Consider the following 18,635-nt stretch of genomic DNA (forward strand, 5'->3'; position numbering starts at 1 on the left):
GATTCACATGGATCTCCTGGTTCTCCCACCCCCACCCTTTCCCTAGTTTTCTTCCCTTTTTTCCTTTTACCCAGCTCTCGCTGGAGTCTAATTTGTCACAAGAAGGGGGGGGAGGCACAATCACGCGTACAATGTTTGAGAAATGGTAGGCAAAAAGTCAGTGCTTTTAAACGCAACAGTTAAAATCATGTCAAAAGAAATTTCCTTTCTTTTGACTACTTTTCAGAAATTGGTTTCTACAATACTACTACTACAATACTACTACAAGACTACTTTATTTATATTTTCTACTGTAATTTCCTTATTTTTTTACGTGTTGTTTTTATTACTATGCGCTTTGGGGTTTTCAGCTAAGGGAACAGTTAAAGGAACGTCACACACTGTCTTGATGGCAAATAGCTGGATATATGTAGATAAAGGAATACCACTGGAGAGAGGAATGATCAAATATAGTGGCAATAGCTTGGTCCCCAAGTTGATCTGTCCACATGCCTGCTGAACAAAAGTGAAAACTAAATCCATAAGGAAAGCATAAAAACTGACTGTGGCAGGTGGCAGACTATACCTGATGGGCTGTGTTCAGTTTTATTGCTGTCGCTGAGTGAGTTCAAACTGCGACTGCATCCACTTATAGATGAATTATGAATTTGACAGCATATCGAGAATGTGTTCAAGGATAAAGTCTTGTAATTGCACCTGTTTCTCTGGAAAGTATCGTCAGTACCATCATGTGTACTTGAACACATTTTTTCCTTTTAACAGTTTTGGTATTGGACGTGCTCTTCCCTTCTAAAGTGTCCACGTTTGAATGTATCCATCTAAATGTTTTCTATACATCTCACCCTGTTCAAGGTCTTGGCAGACTGGAACCTCTCCTGGCATGCATACACTATCTCAGAGCAAACATCCGCGCACTTTTTCTCAAACCTCTGGGTGATTCAGATTTTCCAGTTCACCTGACTTTTCCATCCACTGTGGTTGGAAACTGGAGCTTCAGAGTCCTAGTATTATAATATTAAGAAAGCTTTGATTGAATTTGTGTACGAATATTTTAGATTGTGTGACAGCCATAGACCCAAGGTTGCTACCTGTTTAGGGGAATTTTGAAAATTTTTTCCTGTGTTTAAGGATATAAAATCACTTCAGCTAACATTAAATGTTTTGGTCAGACTTTACCACATATGATTTTTTTTGTTATTGTTGTGGTTCCTACTAAACATGAGATCTTGTTGCCGGTGTAGCAGGCAGTAAGAGCTCAGTGTGCCTGCGCACAGCAGATCAGCGTGGCCATTTTAGGTTTCATTGAATCCAGATGCAGGAGGAGAGGGTGGGGGAAGGGAAGACTGCGCATTCTGCGCAGTAATGTAGGAATGCAGGCTCTGACCTCACTGGCTGACATCTATCTCTCTCTCCCCCCCCCCCCCCCCCCCCCCCCCCACAGTATTTAGCCTTCATAAAAATGTCTAATATCAGATAGCAGTTAATTGCTTTTTCAGTGTATAGTTAATCAGAAAATAAAACCAACAACATCTTGAGTGTCTGACAGGCTTAGACAGCGAAGTCTCAGGTTTACTGGTTGAAGGACATACGGCAGTCTGAAAGAGAAAAGGCGTTATTTTATTACCCAGTTCTTCAGACTTATAAAATATTTAGCAATATTTGAGGTTGTCGAGATTTTCTTAATTCTTCAATCCTAGCTTAGGGTGGTAGTGAGCAAGTGAGCACAAGACTTCTGGTCTCTTGTAACAAAAATAAGCTAAACCAGGATTTACAGTAGATCACTAACATGCAGAGATAACACTCAGTCGTCAAATTTGCTGTTTCCTCAAGATCTACGTATGCATATCAAGATTTCTGCAGATACGCATTGCTTTCCCCCCTCCCCCCTTCTTTTTTTGTGGGTGGGGCTTGTTATGTGATCTGATCCAGCTTGTACTCTGCATGCTCCTCGCAGCAGCGCTGGTGGCCATTTTGTGTTTCTGTCATGGAAGAAAGGAGGGTTAGGCAAAGAGTGCACTGCAAGCTTTTATTGACTCTGGCAAGAGGGCTGTTGATGAAGACAGGTGCAGGTTGAATATGAATGACAATTTAAATAAAATTGTATTTCTATCCTACTTCATCTTATTTTGTCGTTTTTGTGTCAAATCAGGAAATTACCATAAATAGTTCTTTTTAATTTGATGAATCATTCAAAGCAAACCTAATTAGAAGAAGTGATTAAAAAAATGAACCATGTAGGCTTTTGATTTTATATTTTTAGGTGTGTGTTCTTTGTTCCTCTTGAGTAGAGGAACCACCCCCGCATAGGAATGGTTTAGTCTCATTTAACAGCAGCCCTCCCTGCTGAGGGAGAGGCTGGGCGGGTAGAGGCTGCTTATTGTGTCAGACTCTGCTCTCTTTTTTTTTTTTTTTCTTTTTTTCTTTTCTTACTGGATGCAGCTAGCATGATACTTTGGGGCTAAGAAAGCACCATTTATTCTCAATAAAAGATATATACACACACTTTCTTTCCTTTTTTGCTGAGATAATCTTTTAACATTCAATAAAAACAATAGACTGTATACACAGTTTGGTACAAAATTGCTTAACTGGCTTGTTTGATATGTTTTAGGAAGACATTAAAGACGTTTCAGCGGGTCTAGAACATTCTAGCGGTAGTATTTTAGATAAAACCAAAAAAAACTTCTGGTTTTCCCTTGGTAATTCTGAAAGTGCAGTATTACTTCAAAAAGAAATAAAGTAAAATTTTCTTTGTTTGAACGCCCCACCCCCACTTCCGCCCTACAGCAGAATGGTTCAGCCCATGAGCAAGAGGGAGAGGCTGTTCCAGAGAGAGCGCCTTTCTCTCTCTGTGTGTGTGTGTGTGTGTGTGTGTGTGTGTGTCTGTGTGAAAGAGACAGATGGAGAGAGGGGGAGGGTGGCTTCAGCTTGTTCTAGGTTGAGTGTCGAAAGTGTGCAATTTAGCGCTGGTTGTGCAGTGCTAGCTAAGCTGAGACTAAAGTGCACATTGTGCTGCTTTTTGTTGTGTTAGTGACTTTATTTGTTTTCTGTGTTGTTGCTTTTCATTTGGTTGTGTATATATAATGTAATGTCACTTCTTTTTTAACTTTTTTTTTTTTACTGTTTGGTTTGTCTTTAGCACAGACTGCGTAGTAGCTTTAGAGGAAAAACATAGACTCCTCCCCTTTACCTTTGATCGTCCTCTGCTCAGTAATTTATCTGACCTTCAGTGGATGCCATATTTTCTAGAGTCATCCTGATAAAGGTGAACACATACAAAAAAATAATTTCTATCATTGTTTAGTATTGAGGCTTTTGTTAATTTTTTTTTTTTTAGAGATTTGGCGCATTGAGCTGTTTGGGTTTGTTTGGTCCACTCAGTTTGATTTTCAGTTTCAGCCTTAACAGTCTAAAGGTTTAGGTTTTTTTTTTTTTTTTTTCCAGTTCTGTTTTGAAAGTGTGAATACAGTGAATACTAAGCCAAAGGATGTCTGTGGAGATGGTGCAGGGCTCTAGGTTTTGAAATATTTCAACAAATTAAAAAAAATCAGTAAACCTTTTGGTGCCTCTACCTTTCATCGGATCTTAACACATCCTGCAAATGTATGGTCATCTTATCACTGAACAGAAAGGAAATGTGATCCTGATTAGCGTGTGCACACTGTCTACATTATACATGGCTTAAATTGTTTATATCTGAACAATATGAATTCATGTTTATTTAAGGTTTTTTGGAGGTTTTTTTTTTTTTTTTGCATGTTTTGTCTTGAGGAAAACATTACAAAATTACTGCTTTCTGTGAGACCTATCCCTAAGGTACTAGTGCACCGCCTGTAAATACTTATGCGATGGAAAGAATTTAAAACAGCTATTGTTTCCCCCTCCCTGGTTTCTAATAAATTCAACATTTTGTGTGAAAGTGTGGCATTTAGCATGGCCAAGAAGAGTCCTGTGAGATTATGTTACAGTCTGACTCCGGTCCTCAGGAGTCATTAGAGAGCGTTGAAAACTGTGGCTAACACGGTGCTCAGCTCAAGAACAGCAAGTCCTCAGGTTATTGGAGTAAACCATGGCCGATCATATATGTATCCAGTTCAGATTAATTCTATCAAAGATTTAGCAGAGAGCCCAGAGGGAGCAGTAAAATTTTCCCTGAAAGGGCTTAATATTTTTAATTGCATAAAAACAGTGAATTGAAACAGTTTAATATTTTTAACACTGCAAGCACAGAACAGCATAAAATACTGTGCTTTCAAATAAACATAATGCCCTTAACCTTTTCATCATAAATGTCCTCTGCCGGTGATGTTTTTAATAAAAGGACAGATCCCCCCCCCCCTGCCCTTTGTTAAAATGGTTTGTCCCGTGCTGGCTGTAGATTTCCATACAGTGGACTAGTTTGTGCTAGAGTTGGGGGATGGGTGTTGCCATGCAACAGTCTGTGCAGGGTACTTTCCCTCTGTCTGTGCGCTGCTAGCTAGTGTTGTCACTTTGAATCACCTTGTTGTTGAATTGTGCTATACAAATAAACTTGCCTTGCCTTGCCTTGCCTTGATAATCACTACGCTACATTTAAAAATGATAAAAGGATTAAACTTGCATGTATTTATGGCAAGCTGTAAATAAATCTTGCTACTGTGACAGCAGGAAGGGAGGAAAAAATTTAGCGGCTCATGTTATGCAACAAGACACGTTGCTGTGTCAGGAGTGCTCAACAGGCTTTTCATTTGAAAATGGTTTAATTAATAGCTAGTACAGACTTTATAAAGACTTTATATGACTGCAATGTGCTTGATGGACTGGTCCTAACTGAGCCCCTCCTCTCTTTTGTAGTCTGCTGTTGGCCTCTTACCCAGTGCCTGCTTCACAGTCAGTAGGCCCCAATCCTACATAACCTGCTTTTAAATTGTGGGTTTTTAAATTAGTTTTTAAAGTATTTCAACAGTTAGAGTCTCTCTGTTATTTAAGTTGACGTCTTTTTAAGAGATCTCAAGTTCTCCTAATGAGATTTTTTAACTTGAAGATCTAGAAGATCTTTTAACTATGTTTTATTTTAATAGAAAGAAAGATTTTTTACTTCACTCAAAAAGGTAGCATTTCGACAGTCTGTCATCATCCCCTCAAAATGTAAGTTGTAAATCTCAAATAACAATATACTGTAATAACACAGCTGCCCAACTGTGTTGTCTTAGTCCAAAGCGGGCTTTCTTGGCTTGAGTTGCTGATAAACACGTGTGTTTTCTTTGAACTCACTGGTTTATTTGTTCATGCTGACCCGTGGTACACTCACACACTGTTTCTAGTGTTTAATGGTGCACAGTGGACAAACAAACAAAGTAACGAGGGATTTAACATTAACTGAAATCTGTAGGTCAGCCAGAGATGTGACGATGAATAACTTCGCACTTCGTCACAAACATGCTCGACAGCGTGTGTTGGTGGAAAGGCCAAGATGTTAAGCCAGGTTGTCTTATGTTGTCTTGAAAACTGATGATCAAGATGTCATTAAGTATGACCGTGTCTTCCATCTGTACCAGCGATGTTCTTCCATGTTCTGAAAGAGAAGGTTTTGATGTTGCATGTAACCACAAAGTATGAATGTCAAGTCTTGATTGTTTGCTTGGCTGCTAAAAGACTGAAGAAGGTTAGAGGTTTTCTTGCTGCAACACAAACTCCTCTCCAGTCTCTCAAAGCAAGTGACCTTGCTTCTGCTTTATTTGGAAGTAGTTATGCTTGTAGTCGAGATTGACAGAGTTTGTAATCGGCAGTTTAATGACTGCTTATCGGGGGCTGACACAGTGAGTTTCAAGGAATACTTCTAAAGGAATGAGCAGCTATTTTGTAACTTGGAGTAAAGATTTGTTTAAGTCCAAGGATGGAGTCTGAATATCTCTCCATGGCTCTTTCCTTTGATGCACCCTCTGTAGCTTCAAATAAATGAAGCAGTTGCTGTTCATATTTAGTAAGCTGTTAGTCATAGCCTGGCTTAGAAAACATTGCAAAAATAAAACGCAAGTGTTAAATTAAAAAGTGCATCTGTGCATAGTAAGATCCTTGAACTCGGTTTAATCACATAGTTGTGTTTTTAAGGACACAGAAACAGTGGGTGTCTGCTGTTTCAGTAGTCAGTGGATTCTCTCTTGGGAAACATTCACAACTTGTATGAATCGTCATTTAGTGATTTGAATTCCAATCTATAAACCTTCATGTGTTGGCTTTCCTATGGGTTTCTGTTGTGTGAAGTTTGATTAACGTTGTGCTGTTTCTGCTGATTTAGGATAAATAATTTTTAAAAAAATAGTCTTTACCTTTTTTGGCCTAATTTGGAGTGAAGATTAAATGCCACACCCTGATGCTACTCATACATGTTATGACTGCTTTCTGCACTTTACAGGGGCAAGATGACTAGTTCTCGTAGCTGCAAGCAACTATTAAAAATCTATGCACTGAGCGTTTATACACAGAACTGCGCTTTTTTACAGTCTGTGTACATTTTTAAAGACCATAACAATGATTAATAATAAAACCTGACAAAATCGACTCAATACTTTTTCTGCTTGTTTTATAGCAATAAAAAGGTTGGATTTAAAGATCACTTTAATAATATTATCAGCAAATAACTGAGATTATGTTTGGCTTAATTAGCACTTTCTTTAAATGTTCTACAATTTGTTCACAATGTGACAGCTTGCCGAAGTGTCAGGCTGAATAGAAAACTCTTGCTAAGCAGAGTTGTGCTGCAACCTGATACACCTGAATGAGAATCCTTCTCAGCTAGCTACTGAGAGCTCGGGCTGACATTAAACAACAGATCCAGCGGCCATTTTGAGTTCCTGCACTAAATCCAGGAGCAGTAAATGAGGCCGTGGGACGGGGGAGGGGGATAGTCGGCTCTGCGCAGTGTGCAGTAACACTGGAATGTGAAGCAAACCAATAATTGTTCTTGCAGTTTTCACTGCTCCACATATTTGTGAACGCTTTTTTAGGAGTTTTTTTTTCTGATTCTTCTTGTTTTTCAGGTCAGATCTTTTTTAGGCAATTGTATTGAAATGCTGCCTTACTTATTTTTAGAACAATAGGAAGGAAAACAGCAAGAAACATGCATGCTCATGTAAAAACAGAGTAGGGAAGGCCTAACATATTGAACGTGTGTACAAACATCACTGTGCTGCTCAGCATTAAAGCTGGAGCTATACGCTCAGTCCACATTAGTCTTTGTGTTTTTCCATATACATGTGGCAGCCTGCTAAGCTTCAACATACACAAGGCTAAATGAGAGATTTTTGCAAGTTGAGGCTGTTTTCCCTCGGTTCTCTCTGCACCATGTGAGTACTGCAGTAGCAGTAAAGCTAACCAAGTTTACAGTGTGAAACTGACACGGCTTACTGCTCATTCCTGGTCGGAGTTTAAAGGTTTCTCATGTAGTAACCACTTTTTATGTTGTGTTTTTGCACTGAAACCAGTATAAAGACATGGCTGTTTGAGGTTCCTACCATCTGAATGTCTGTTTTTGCTTTTTACCACTAGAAGCGACAGTCTGATCTTAGCAGCTGGGGGAAAAATAAGACCAAAAATATAACAAAACTGTCAGTGACTGCATGTTTTTGTTTTTTTTCTTCTTACCTGTACATAATTATGTTTTGTTTTTTGGGTTTTTTTTAAGTTCAACCTTTCTGCAGTAAAACATCTTTTTCTGTCCATCATTCTGGCAAACCACTTTCCTGTTTTGCGTCCTTTTGTGTTAACCTTTTGTGTGTTTGTCACCACTTTGGCGACCTTCACCAGTTTGTCACCACTCTATTGGTGTTCTTCTTAAGCCTCTTGCTTGCAGATAACTGAATAATCGCCCAAAATATAATTGTGATATTACGTTATTGTGTTTACCTTTGAGTAATTTTTGCCTTGTGAGTTACTGAATTTTGAAAAAAAAATAGTTTCGAGTTTTGTCACGTCATAAATACTATTCCTAAAAAATTCCAAATTAAGGCAATTTCATTTGCTTTACCAGCACGAGTAAGCGAAAGCTGGTCACAACCGATAATTTTACACTGCAGAAACAAATGTAAGGAAGAAGCATCAGTCTTATCAAAATCCGGGATTTAGTGTCCTTAGTCTACTTTACTGTATGCTATTTTAAATCTGGATATAAATAAGTATGTTAAAAAATACAGTAATTGACATAATTGCACTTTTAGTTGATGCAATTCATATTGACCTGGAAAAATATATCACTTTGAAGCCAAAGAGACAGTTAGAGCTCAAGTTACTAAGACATTTGCTAACAAATTATTCTCATTTGTCCTTCAGGTTGTCGACAAGTCCTGTATTAAGTCCATTGTCAGGAACCCTTTGGCTTGAAGGTGAGTTCTAAATACTTTTTCTATGCTACTTAATATTATAACACATGAGTGTAAAAGAAGAAAATTACTGCAAGTAAAGTATCTCCTGCACACAGCTCAGGTTCATTTTTACTTCTGACACCCATAAAATGAAGGTAAAATCAACACATGCTTCCACGCATATAAAATAAGTAGACATGAAATGAATCCTTGTAGAATGTGACAACTAGCCTTAACAGTAAATTGTGCACAACAATCACAACTATACGGAAAGTCCTTCATGTTTTGCATAACCCTTTTGCTGCTGCCAGCACAGCCTGAATGGGTCCGTTCTGATTTGCTGACGAGGGAACCAATAGGAGGATGGGGGGATGGGAGGAAGGTTGAGCTGCTGCTGTTGTTAACTCGTGCCACTTCTGTTCTCAGGATTGGGGCTTAGGTAAACATGAAATCCGTAGTTTTTCAGAAAAGTGAGGTAGAGGGGATTTGCAGAAGCAAGTTTAGCTTTTCTGACTACCATGAAAAAAGGTTTCCTGGCTTACTGAGCTGCTTGTTGACTTAAGTCACTGTAGGACAGATGAAGCAATGTGTAATCAGATGGATGAGTGTGATTTGGCTTGGATGCTGAGTTAAATTTGTAGTAAAGGAACGGGCTGCTAAGGAACCATCAGTTTGGTGCAGAGACAGCTGTGACAGAAGAACCTTCCAGAAAGAAAAAGCTAATGCCAAAGAGCTCTGCAGTGTCCTCTAGTGTTTTCTCGGAAACGGTGCACCCAATACTGTGCAATGCGTAAAGATCAGAATCAGGAAAGGTTAATTAGCGGAAGACACTGTGCCATTAACTTTTACAGCTCTGGGTGTTGTCTGTTCTCATTAATCCCTTCTGAATGCATGTTATCTATTATCTCTACTCCACAGGCAAAGATGGAAGTTATTGTGACAGAAGAGAAGAAGAAGATTTTCCGCGCCAGGAAAACCATGAAGATCAGTGATAGACATCAGCTGGAGAACCTGCACAGCACTTTGCTCACTGTGGGTACAAGTTTGTCCAACCCATCTCCACCACCTCTGATGAATGGAACACATAAAGAGGACGGACAAAAAGTGGGCGACAAAGAGCAAAACAACATCCTGGACTTGAACACTCCCCAGACTACACCACCCGTCTCTCCGACCGCTCTGAGCTCTCCCACACCGTCCCTGTCCCTAAATTTGTCTCCTTCCCCTCCCTCTTCAAGTCCAAAAGGACTCGAAGAAATGACTGCTCCGAGATCACCAGTGGATCCTCTAAATTTTGAACTGAAAAAGGTAGAAGAAGATGAGAAGAAAGATGGCACACCATCATCATCAAGTGAACCTGTCACAGCTAGAACAGACTGCAAGGGACAACAGGAAAAAGACACTGAGGTGATCCCAGCTGAGGAAAAGAAGAAGGTAAATGCATGGAAACATGAACAAAACTGTCAGATACCTTTATATTTATTTTAAAAAATTAGTTTATACTGTAGTTCGTATTGAAAGTGGAGAGCCCGAAAAACGTTTAATTGGTTATCATTTTTAATTTTCTCAGGAGGACCACACTGTAGAAGAGGACCCAGCTGTAGATTTGGCAGTGGACCCACTGAAAGGTTTGGATACACCTGTGCCACCTGCAGTATCTGACTTCACAGAACCAATGGAAACAGATAGTGACACTACAAAGGAAATGGACACTGAGGCTTCCACAGCCAAAGTACCAGATGAAAAGCCTTCTTCTCCTAAATGTACCACTTCCGATTCTTCCTCATCTTCTTGCTCTATACCCAATCCAGCTTCTTCTTGTGCGGACCAAAAACAATCAGTGGAAATCAAAGATGACATAAAAGAAGTAGAGACTGACAAAGCGGATGTGAAGAAAGGCGTGACGTGTGAGGAAAAGATGGAGGTGGGCTCTGTAAAAGTGGAGCCCAAAAAGGAAAAAACTAATGTGGGACAAGCCTCAAAGCCATCTCGACCATCGTCCACTCCACCATCTGATACAGGTATGAGATGGTGGATGTTGCAACGCAAAAAGCAATTATATACTACATGACATGTGAATAGGATAATGTAACACTGTACTCAAAACATAAATGATTTGATAAGATTTCAAGTCAGAATGCAGAATCCTTGCATACTTTACCATGGGATAAATCGGCTTCCTCTGATCCTGAAGGGAAAAGTTGGGTGGTTTCTTTTTCGGAAAATTGTCACAGGAAATTTATCATTTGAGGATTTTACTGCAATAAATTTCCTGGATGATATTGCAGTTTGATACGTGGAACTCTTTCGCAGTTCTTGGAGTTGGAGGAAGTTGTGCCTTTTTTCTGTGTGACTGCAGGAGTAGGAAAAGATTGCAGTTAGTACTCTATATTTGGTGTTGTTTTTACTTGAGGGTAGGGACTCATCCAGCACAAGAGGACCCTTTGTAAGTTTACAGGGATTCGTTTAGACTTCAGTTCATATGCTGATTGGTCAAACAAACAGAAGAAGAAAAAAACACCAGGTGTAAACACTGGAAAAATGTTAACCATGTAAACAACGGCTCTTATTGCTAGCTTGTAAAAAAGAAAACGGCGTCACAGAGTAAGGAACCACTGGTAAAGTCCATATGAATATGGACTCAGTTTATATTAGGACATGCCTTTGATTCAATTACTAACTAACCTCTGATCAGCTTTTACATAACTTCAGCGTTCATAATGGCAGTATCAATAGAAACAGAAAATAAAGCCTTCAGAGGTATGCAGTTCTTTTTGAGGGCCCCGGGTCACTGAAAGGGAGACCCAACAAATGTTCTTATTGAAAGTAACTGTTACTGGTTCTGTGTTAGGTTTAAATATTTTGGTGTTTGTCTTTGTTTGCTAAGCAGTGAAAGAGGAGAGGAGCTCAACCTCGGGACTGAAACGCACTTTATCGGAGGGCTCTGAAAAAGATGGGCAAACTGTAAAAATAGAGGGTAAGAGGCCCAAGATGGACCGTGAGGAGTTGGAGGCCCAACTGGAACTTAAAATTACTACAAAAGCTGGCAGTCATCATAAACTCGGGAAGGTTTGTATTCGAGTATTCAGATATGCTTTTACTCTAATAGCTTTTAAACACTGGTTGCATTAAATCCATTCACACATACAGCATAATTGATGCCGACTTCATTTTTTTCACAGTGCTCTGTGGCCTTAATTATAATAATTTTGACTGATATAGCTGAGCTTGGATAAATATAAGTTTCTCTTCACCAATTTTCCTAACATTTCATCCCTTTCACCTCATTCTTCTTCGCAGATTGTGCAGCAGTTAGTGGAGGAGCGATTGAAGGTGTTGGAGCTCACCATTTTCGACAAACATTTCCAAGAGCTGAAGGACAGAGTAGACAAAATTGACTGCGCCACTAAACACCAAGCTGCCATTAACACACTCCAAGTGAGTGCAGGTTAACTTTTTATGTGAAATTAAATTTGTCCCATAAGGAGAACATGTTGGGCATTGGAAGATGCTCTGCTTCCATTTGACAAGTATCTAAAGTCTACTTGGTGTTTCTCTTCAGGCCAAGATTGCCCGACTATCAAAAAAGTTTGGAGAGGCTAATCAGGTATCGGAGAATAAAAGGAAACAGGAGGTAAGATGTTTTTTTTGTAACTTGTTAAAATGTTTCCATTTGGCATGCAGGTGATGAAAAATGTTGAAACTTCTTATTTGTTTTCTACAGGCACTTGCTGCTGTTGCTGCTGCTACTGCTGCCAAAACGGCAGCGGTTACGAATAACCCTCAAGCTCAGCGGTAAGTGTTCAGGACTCATTTTCAGTCTAGATCCCTGTCAGCTATGCTTTGTAGGTTAAGTCATGTATTTGAGAGGCAAATCTCCATGGCTTTTTTAAAAGACATTTTAGTCCCTTCAGTGGAAGTTAACACCTTTTGACAGTCCACTTGTCAGTCTGATTTTGAGGTTTCAAAACTGACAGCATCAGTGTATTTAAACATGTAATCTTTGAATCATACAGCAGTTTGTGCATGATGATATTTTGTGTGAATATAATTTTGCTTTTGTATGAACGTGACAATACCGGACTAAAGCAAGTACTTACTACACACGAAACCGTTACACTGTGAATAGTTGACATTGTCCCGGGTTGCTAAGTGTAATCACTAGATTACAAACAAATGGACAGAATATCAATCTTTACGTCCTCTAAATCCATACTTTTTTGGAAACAAGAATCCATGTCCCTTGTTCGGTTTGTCAGGACCATCTTTTTGAAAGTCTTAATTTCGCTCCAAATATTTCTAAAGACTTGTTTGGAATAAACAAACACATGCCCCAGTGTGTGTTTTGCACCTGCAAAGTAACCCCACATGGGTCCAGGTCCTGAGTCTTGTGACGTTCTACAATATGAAGCCTGAGCGTTTCTTCAGGCAGTGCAGAGTGTAGTTAAAACTGCACCTCTCCTCCCAACAGCGTGCTCCGTCGACAGACAATAGAGCCGCAGCCTGAGGTGCCCAGAGAGGGATTGGTGCCCTCTGTTGATAAGACTCCGGCACTGTCTGTCAAGATGGAGGGAGAAGACGAGGAAATGGAGGAGGAAGAGGAAGCAGATATGTCCCGCCATGTTGCCATGGCGAGAAAGCTGGCAGAGTACAATGAAGGGAAATGCAGAGCAGACATTAAACTCCGCACGATTCCCTCGCACTTGGAAAACGTGCTCTACCACAACTGCAAGAGAAGCTCAGGGAACCCAAGACCTGACCGCTACGCCTCGTACATTTTCCGCTACTTAGTGCCATACGATGTCTACTGTGACTGGGTCGCAAAGGTCAACTACGTTGGATTATTGGGCAAAGAGGCCTTGCCCGTAAACTTGAGGAGGGCGATGAGGATGTACATTGAGCGTCGATTTCCTGTGCTGTCTTGTGAGAAGTGGAGAGAAATTCGAGACGTTATCAATGAAATACTGCGAGTAAAGAGAAGGCCGGAGTTTTTTCGAGAGTACGAGGAAAGAACTGGCATGTCGTTTTGACGCTTGAACGCCACAGGAACTGAAGCATACTGGGACAATTGTCATTATTCGTGGTAGAACATATATAAACATTTTGTCAAAATATCACCCTCCAGTCACTTAGATCTTTGTAGGTGTTCTTAAAAATTATCATGTTGAAAAGGATATTAATCTCTGCTGACAGACTTTGTGAAGTTGGCACCATGCTTGAAGTGAGCGAACTGCAGTTAAATACCGATGAATGATTTTGTGAAAACTCGGACACACGCTTTAAGTTTGATTCTCGTTCCTACCACAAAGATGACTGTGTTACATGGAATAAATCTAAATGTCAACACCTTACCTCATTCACTCTTCATCCTGTAAAGGACATAAGCAACTTCAAGTGTCAACAACTCTAAGTATCAGCAATCTTTCTAAACAGGCCAGGCTGGACTTCCATGGAGGTAAAGCAGACATCCACAACTGTTTCTTCATCCAGCACAGCAGGTGAGTAACAAAGATCTGTCTTTAATTTTTTTTATGGTAAATGTTGTGTACGTTTTGTTTGTTTGTTCTTTGACAGAATTAATGGCTTCTTGTGGGAGTTTTGAAACTTTAGCTTTTTTCTTCATGTGGGTTTGCATGTTGTTCGTTCTTTGTGTGTACTTGAAGCCTGACCAGTGTTGGATATTTGGGACCTATTCCCAGGTTTTAGGTAGTACAAATTCAGGTATTGGTGTATTGGCTAAACAATAAATGAAAATGGGATCCAGTGCAAGCTGTGACAGATAAAGCTAGGATTTGACACAACAATGCAGTCATTTCAGAACAGTTTAGAGTGATCTTCAAATAATAGACAAAGTATACTATATCCCTAATGCATACTTACACAGTTAAACAAATGGCACATTAGACTTGTCCTTATCTATTTACTTTCTAGCAACAGAAAGTTGCTTTTGTCTGCTTCGTTATTTATGAGCGGTTTCCACAGCAGAGATCCCTGCATGTTTGATTTGGCAGATTTCTTTATGGCAGATCTGATAGTTTACTTCACAAACCTAACTGTTGTGTTATTTTGAAGACATGGCTCAACTTTGCACCATAGTTTGCTCAGTTCTGATGCATACTCTGCTGCATGTGCTGCAAATAGTGGTGAGACTTTTGTAAACAGCAGAGTCAAAGCCTCTTTTTTTATTCTTTATTTTTTGTTTTTTTCTTCAGGAAAGCGTTATAGTTATTATAGTTCTGTATTTTCTAATTAGTTTTTATTTTTCTTTCATTTTAACCTTTTGTTTAAAATTCCGTCTAGTTAGTTTGTTTTAGTATTTATTTGTTTTACACTTAGTTTGGATCTTTATAATTATTTATGTCCGAGACAAGATTTAAGAAAATCAGTACAGCAGTTAGAATCAAAAAACACTGAACTTTCTGAAAATGGATACAATTTTTACCAAACATTATAAGTACTAAACTTTCTCCTACACTCTTTATTTTATTTTGATTAGTTTTCACAATTTTTTTTGGAGAAGTCTTGTTTTTATTTAGTTTTCACAATACACCGAAACCTTCAGAAATAAGAAAACAGTCGACTTCTTAGTAAGTGTTTACAATGTAGCCAATTATATATAGGAAAAAAATATTGCCTAGTTTTAATTTTCAGCAATGTTAATTGAGTTGGTTACAGAAACACCGCAAAAGTGAGCGTATCAAACTTCTGGCTGCTCTTTAATGTTTATTCCTGTTAAGAAGCCATGTTTGTAATTGGAAGTTTATTGACCATGACAGAATTACAGAAAATAGGTCATCTTACCTTTCATGTTTTCCAGGAGCAGTGTGGAAAAGTGTCATTGAATTTGTCTGCATGTTGTATTTTTGCATAGATGTCTCAAAATCTTTTGTCCATGTCATGCTGGGATGGGTTTTTAACTGCCATCACCTTTACTAGCAATTAACAAATGATTGACAGTCTTTTGAGCAAAAGTGTACCCTGTGCAGATATTTTCAAGTCTCTTCTAACAAGTCTCTTTCCCCCCCCAGTAGTTCCAGTTCCTACCGCAACCCCTGCCGCAGCTTCAGCCCCTGCTGCAGCTTCAGCTCCAACTCCCACCTCCACTTCAACTGCCATGGTTCAGCAGACCCCTATCCTCCAGCTGATCACTTCCAACTCTAATCCCACCTCCACCTTGGCCACTGGCAGTACCACCCAGAGTCAAACGGGCACCCTCCTCTTGAAGACTGCCTCTGGGAGTAGCATGATGGCTACAGGCCAGCCGCTTCTCATCCAGTTGCCTTTATCAGTGAACGGCCAGGCAGGGACACTGGTCAACATCCCCGTCTCGTCTTTGTCTGCAGCCAGCTCACTGAACAAGTCCAAAACCACTGCTTCTACCGCCACGTTTATACTCAAGCCTGCACCTGTCACGACCACAGCCACAGCCTCGGCACCAGCCGTGGCCACTGTCCCAGCCCTCCATGGCTCCAGTGCCCAGATGTCCTCTGGCCAGATCTCTCTTGCTCGTGCTGTGTATCAAGGCGGTGCAAGTGGAATAACTACACCCCATGCTGGGGTATCTGTGACCACGGCCAGGACACCAGCTCAGTCTGTCTCTGTAGTCGGGGCCATGTCTTCAGTCTCTTCACCTACAACATCTGGGCCAGCAGCAACCGGATCCACTGCTCCAGGACCTCCACAGGGGATGTCTTTGACATCAAAGACAGGTGAGGATGACTGAAGAGCACGGAGGTGCTGCTGACATTTCATTTTCCTTAACTTGGTACTAAATTTAGATTGTTTTGTATTTCTCAGACAACCAAGTTACAGTAACCGCTGCATCTAAAGCAGCTGCACCAGCGGCACGACCCAAAGGCTCCGTAATTGACCTCACCGAGGACGATGATGATGTCCAAGGTTAGAGTTGGCGAACTTTTTGTTTTGTTTTTACTTCCCCTAATATATGTTATTAAGGCTAATTATGTTATGTTTTATGGTTTTCAGTGACTGGAGTGAAGAATGCTACTGTTACAACTCCCTCACCGAGCCCACGCACTAACCCAGTCATCAGCATCCACAACAGTAAGAGCACCAAATTACACTAAACAAATTTTATCACTCTGGCAAATTATAAAGTATCTAGTAATTTAGGCAGATGCCTATGCATATGTATCCTGTGCTTTAATTCTAACTTATACATATAATCTGAGTTTCTTGTTTTGTTTGCTTTTGTTTTTGTTTTCAGATACAGGAGCAAGAGCATCCCCTCTAAGCAATCAGAACAGTTCTGGCAATCCTCAGTTGACAGTACATCACCGCCCCCCAGTGGTGGTGAGCTTTTAGAACTGGATTCTAAATATTTCTCACACAGGCACTTCACTACTTTTCTGTTCTGTAACTTCAATGTTTAAGTCTTGGTGAATTGTTATTTTAACATGATTTGCTGATGGTTGGTTTCTAAAGCTATTATTAGATTTTTCTCTGTTGAAAACTACAGCTGTTAGCTGTTTTGGGAGTTATCCAAGCACGAATGATCCTTTTGCCACAACTAAAAGGAAAGAACAAGCTGTGACACCAGATTTCTTTTTTTGCAGGATACTCCATTAAAATCCCGCAGTGTAACCACTACTACTACACCAACTCGAGGCTCCAGCATGGCGCTTCCACCGCTCCCTCCTGCACCCGCACCATCACGCTTACCCCCAGAGGCTGAACGGACCTCACCTCCTCAACAACCTCAGCTAAAGCTGGTGCAGAGTCAGACTGGTATAGTGCTCTCCTGGTGTGTTGGAGAAGTTGATCGGACCTGCGCAGCTGTAGAAAGCTATCACCTTTATGCCTTTCATCAAGATAACTCTAACAGCAATGCATCTCAGCAGCACTGGAAGAAAATTGGGGAGGTGAAGGCCCTTCCACTGCCTATGGCCTGTACGCTGACCCAGTTCCAGTCTGGCTCCACGTATCACTTTGCTGTTCGAGCCAAAGATGTATATGGGCGCTTTGGCTCTTTCTGCGAACCTCAGTGCACAAATGTCATCAGTTCCAGCTCTAGTTGAACCGTTACAGAAAAGACATAGCGTTTTGCCTTTGATAGTTTATGACTTTTCACCTGTTTTGTGTTAGGAACTGAAATATTGTACGCTGGACAAAAACAAACACCTGTAAATGTCTTCCCACATAACAACTGGGCAACAAACTGACTTGGAGAGTTCAAGTGGCAAACGGTTGGTTTTGTCTGACTCATCATATGTAATGTGTTTTTTGTGACTTAAGCTGTTGTGTATATAAGTTGAAAAAGTTTGCCCCTCCTGCCAGATCAGGTATTTGTGTTGTTCGCTCCTGATCTTCAGACCCAGATCTTTTTTTTTTTCTTTTTTTTTTTCTTCCTCTTTTACTTGACAGGATTTTTTTTTTCCATGTAAACTAAATTGCACAGAAATGTATAAATGTGTGGTAGAAACAGAATGATAACTTTTGTAAGTTTTGTCTGGCAACCAGACTTTCACAAGCATAATAAAGAGGTTTTATTAAAGTCAGCGACAGGTTAAATATTCTGTATTTAATGCCATAGCACTCCTCTGCAGTTAGACTTTAGTCACCTAGGCCTAGAGAGCCTGGATGACTCCTTTGTAGTTCCCATAGGATTGGCAAGTTGTTCATAGAGGTTTGTGGGTGATGCTATGTGAAATCTGTTTCAAAGAATGCTGCATCCACAACGTTCTTGTGATTGCCCAATTGGTGCAGACAAATCGTCACCGACACAGTGGCGACTGCCAGCAACCACTCACCAGCTGGTTGTGGGATACATACTTTTCCTAAACAACCTGGGGTTGCCAGTGGATCACTGACTGATCCCTAGGCCTATGTGAATGAGGCTTCAGCAATCGATGTCAAAGCAACTGTCAACACCAGCTCCCAACTGGTCAGGGAACATGTGTGTGTGTGTAAAATAAAAAAAAAAAAAAAAAATATATATATATATATATATATATATATATATATATATATATATATATATATATATTTTCAGTGGTTGCCGGATGATTACAGAGTGGACATTAAGCCTGTGTGGCTCGGACCATACAGAAACCACAAAGCAGAAAACCAATGCCTAACAAAGACATGGACTTTGGTAACAGGATACAGAAAATATAGTCATGTGGGGACCAAAATCAAAAAGGTTATGTTATTGTCTCTGAATGTGCACAATAAACCTTGTCAGATGGCAGTCCTGTGACTCAGTGGATGTCTTATACTGGTGTTCTTCAAATGCGAGAACAAGATCAGAACAACTATTTGGATAAATCCTTGTGA

The 18,635-nt window shown here is 40.1% G+C and overlaps 1 protein-coding gene across 5 annotated transcripts in view; it reads left to right on the forward strand.

Moving 5' to 3' along the window:
- The window catches only part of atf7ip (activating transcription factor 7 interacting protein), a 31,679-nt gene extending 13,415 nt beyond the window's left edge, over positions 1-18,264 (forward strand). For 2 of the 5 annotated variants that reach the window (XM_080881604.1, XM_080881603.1), the window contains exons 2-14: positions 8,308-8,360; positions 9,258-9,773; positions 9,910-10,360; positions 11,227-11,408; positions 11,640-11,777; positions 11,902-11,973; positions 12,064-12,134; positions 13,773-13,837; positions 15,368-16,048; positions 16,137-16,238; positions 16,326-16,403; positions 16,567-16,652; positions 16,916-18,264. In XM_080881604.1, the coding sequence (XP_080737730.1) occupies positions 9,264-9,773; positions 9,910-10,360; positions 11,227-11,408; positions 11,640-11,777; positions 11,902-11,973; positions 12,064-12,134; positions 13,773-13,837; positions 15,368-16,048; positions 16,137-16,238; positions 16,326-16,403; positions 16,567-16,652; positions 16,916-17,377 (2,898 nt within the window). In that variant the 5' untranslated portion in view covers positions 8,308-8,360; positions 9,258-9,263 and the 3' untranslated portion in view covers positions 17,378-18,264. The remainder of the gene's footprint in view (positions 1-8,307; positions 8,361-9,257; positions 9,774-9,909; positions 10,361-11,226; positions 11,409-11,639; positions 11,778-11,901; positions 11,974-12,063; positions 12,135-13,772; positions 13,838-15,367; positions 16,049-16,136; positions 16,239-16,325; positions 16,404-16,566; positions 16,653-16,915) is intronic. The other 3 variants (XM_080881607.1, XM_080881606.1, XM_080881605.1) reach the window with 3 other exon arrangements.
- The last annotated feature ends 371 nt before the right edge of the window (positions 18,265-18,635 follow it).

Source organism: Rhamphochromis sp. 'chilingali', assembly GCF_963969265.1.
Source record: "Rhamphochromis sp. 'chilingali' genome assembly, chromosome: 4".
In the NCBI taxonomy this organism is placed as follows: Eukaryota; Metazoa; Chordata; class Actinopteri; order Cichliformes; family Cichlidae; genus Rhamphochromis; species Rhamphochromis sp. 'chilingali'.